General features: G+C 37.1%; 1 protein-coding gene across 1 annotated transcript; it reads right to left on the bottom strand.

Annotated features, from left to right (window-relative positions):
• Positions 1 to 861: 861 nt before the first annotated feature.
• On the bottom strand, positions 862 to 2,868 carry LOC110687416. The gene has a single exon (XM_021864064.1). The coding sequence runs from the start codon at positions 2,034 to 2,036 to the stop codon at positions 1,239 to 1,241; it is 798 nt and encodes a 265-aa protein (XP_021719756.1). The 5' UTR covers positions 2,037 to 2,868; the 3' UTR covers positions 862 to 1,238.
• Between the last annotated feature and the right edge of the window lie 267 nt (positions 2,869 to 3,135).

Below are 3,135 nucleotides of genomic sequence, written 5' to 3'. Positions count from 1 at the left end.
ACCCGTACCGTTTACAACCCGAACCGAATTTAAACCGAGTTAAAAACCGTTTACACCAACCGTTAACAAACCGCAACCCGTCTGCATCGAACCGTTTACAACCCGGACTGTTTACATCCCGGACCATTTACAACCCGAACCAAATTTAAACCGGGTTAAAAACCGTTTACACCAAACCGTTAACAAACCGCAACCCGTCTGCACCGAACCGTTTACTACCCGGACCGTTTACAACCCGAACCGAATTTAAACCGGGTTAAAGACCGTTTACACCGAACCGTTAACAAACCGCAACCCGTTTGCACCGAACCGTTTACAAACCGAACCGTTTAGAACCCGAACCGAATTTAAACGTTCAAGAATAAACCGAAACCGAACCGAACCGATAATTATTTAAACCGAACCGAAACCGACCCGTTAGACATTTAAACCAATTTCAAACCGACCCGATTTCAAACCGACCCGATTTCAAACCGAACCGATTTCAAACCGAACCGAAACCGAACTGTCAAACCGTTTTGACAGTGCTAGTTAAACCTCTTATGAAATCAGGTAAAATTTAAGTTATTTGACAACCCTTGACTAAACTTACGAAGTTACAATACTTGGAGTAAAACTTAATTAATCACTTAATTAAACCTCACTTTCAAAACTTGTTGCACATGAAAATTCATTCCTTTTACTTCATGCGTGTTCCTCGTTATTTAGAATTTGTATATTCAGAAAAACAAGACTTTGATCTAAAATTTTACTCATAGTTGGGAATGAACCATATAATATACAACACGAAGTAGCAAATGCAACATAATACTCCCTTCTACTCTTCTCTTCACACATACTAGAAATGAAGGTTAAATAATGTAAAAGAAAAGGTATTAAATATATCAATATATGATGTGTAAATTTGTACTATTTCACACAAGGAACTAATCAAAATCACATACAAGTATATATGATTCACACCTCACAAATCTTGAACCAAAGAATTCAACAAAAGCAAAAGAAAGTGACTCTAAAGTTGAACACCTTACACCCACCTCACTTTGCTTTGCTTTGCTTTGCTTCCCACATGAGTATATCAATTTTCACTAGTAATCCCGACCAATTACAAAACGACATATTTATACAAAAACTCGAGATCAATAATTAGAAGGATCCGAAGATTGCATAGCAATGAATATTGAATATTAATCCCGACTACAGTATATTCATCAATCACAACGAGAAAAGTGTAACACTTAAAAAAAACGAGGGGAGTATGAAAACTCGAAATCAGAAAATATCGAGGATCTCGAGAATCCGACGGTTGCAAAGGGACAAGAACCTCGATTAAGCCATAACTCCCTAGAACACACCCTACAATACGTATGACCACATGGTATCAACGCAGCTCCTTTCTTCCTTTCCATGCACACGCAACACACCGTATCACTCCCTTCATTATTTCCCTCCCTTTCTCCACCCTTCGATCTTTCTCTCTCTAAATCACGACCGTCCGTTGTCTCCTCCAGTAATCTCATCAACGACACCCTCAACGGCGTCGTTCCACCATTATTAATATCAACATTATCATCATCATTATTATTATTATTATTATTATTATTATTATTTCGCACGGTCGCACCGTAACTTCCGATACTCTCGGCCGCACGGAATTCTCTCTCCGCGGCCAACGCAGCACCCAAATTCATCCCTCTTTCCGCGGGTCCCACTTGCTGACGTGTCTCAAACTCTACTTGTACGACGCCGTTTTCTTCCTCTGGTGGAGAAGAATTATCATTATTCTCGCACCGCCACGTGGCGACACCGCAACAACCGATGCCGTTTAATCCTAGCCGTTCCCTGAGGACCTTCCAACGGCTGTTATTACTTCCATCTTCTCGTCTCATCGTGCGATCTACACCGTCCATTTTCTCGACGGTGAGAAGATCGAGAAGGGTTCTGATTCTTCTGTGATCAGACGGTTGTTGTGAAGGTGGGTGTAGAAGTAATGGACGGTCTTGATTTGCCGGACTATGAGTTATTGCTGTACTCATCTTCACCTGATTTTATCTACAAATGAATGAGAAGTTTTTGAGAGGAAAGAGTGAAAATATAAATAAGGGTGTTTGTATTTATAGTTGTACAAGGTTTAATTTGATTTGAGAAAAGACGTGTCTACATGTTATACTCGTGAGAAAGAATTTAGTATTCTAAAATAAAATAATCGTCATGAACGTCGATGTTTAAATGGTTAAAGCAAATTCTTGTATTAGACGGTTAAAATGGTTAAAGCAAATTCTTGTATTAGACGGTTAAAGAAAGAAAAACCAAACGATACCTTATGTTTTTGTAAAACTGCTTGCCCTGTTTACTCTCGTGCTTTAATATTGTGATTAACTTGTAACAATGGGAGTAATTTGAGTGATTGAGTCGAGTTGATTTAGGTCTAGTCAGGTATAATTTGAGTTATATTAAATCATAGTGTAGATATTATAATGCTAGTCGAAAATTAAATTGATTTGGTTTCAAACTAAGTCGGATATAATTAAATCGAATCAATTTTTAAGGACTAATGAAACTTTTATTTTTTTTTAAAGTTAGGAAGAATCATAAATTAAGTAGTGAATTACTCTAAAGTGGGACCCAAAAATGGGAGAGAAAGGGGAAGTCAAAAGAAGATGTGGGGGAGAAGGAATTGCCAGCTGATGATAAATTATTGAGATTTGAGACATTGGACAGAGCAAAAGACAAATTAGAAAGAAGAAAAAAGGAATACTAGACCCCAAAAATAAAGAAAAAGAGGGAAAAATAGTGATGGAAAGTTGGAAAAGGTGTAGGACATTGATGGTGGGATATTCGTACAAATTTCGCGCCAGAAATTTGTTTTCAATGCTAACACATAGATCTAAATTGCCACTTTAGGGTTATTTTATGATACACCATTTTTATTATGCTAATCATAGATTAATAATGTACTATACTACCTTGATTTAGTACTATAGGAAGTTCAAGAGACTATAGTAGTTTCCTAATTGTGTATAGCTAGTTTATTATGTAATTAATGTTGTTTAGTTGACTCTCCATATAGTGGGCTGTATAAATACTTCTAACAATAATATCAAAGGTCGGAGGAATTTTACAATTCATTCTTTT

Source organism: Chenopodium quinoa, unplaced genomic scaffold (assembly GCF_001683475.1).
Source record: "Chenopodium quinoa cultivar QQ74 unplaced genomic scaffold, ASM168347v1, whole genome shotgun sequence".
Lineage (NCBI taxonomy): Eukaryota > Viridiplantae > Streptophyta > Magnoliopsida > Caryophyllales > Amaranthaceae > Chenopodium > Chenopodium quinoa.
This window is presented reverse-complemented; position numbering and strand designations above follow the sequence as displayed.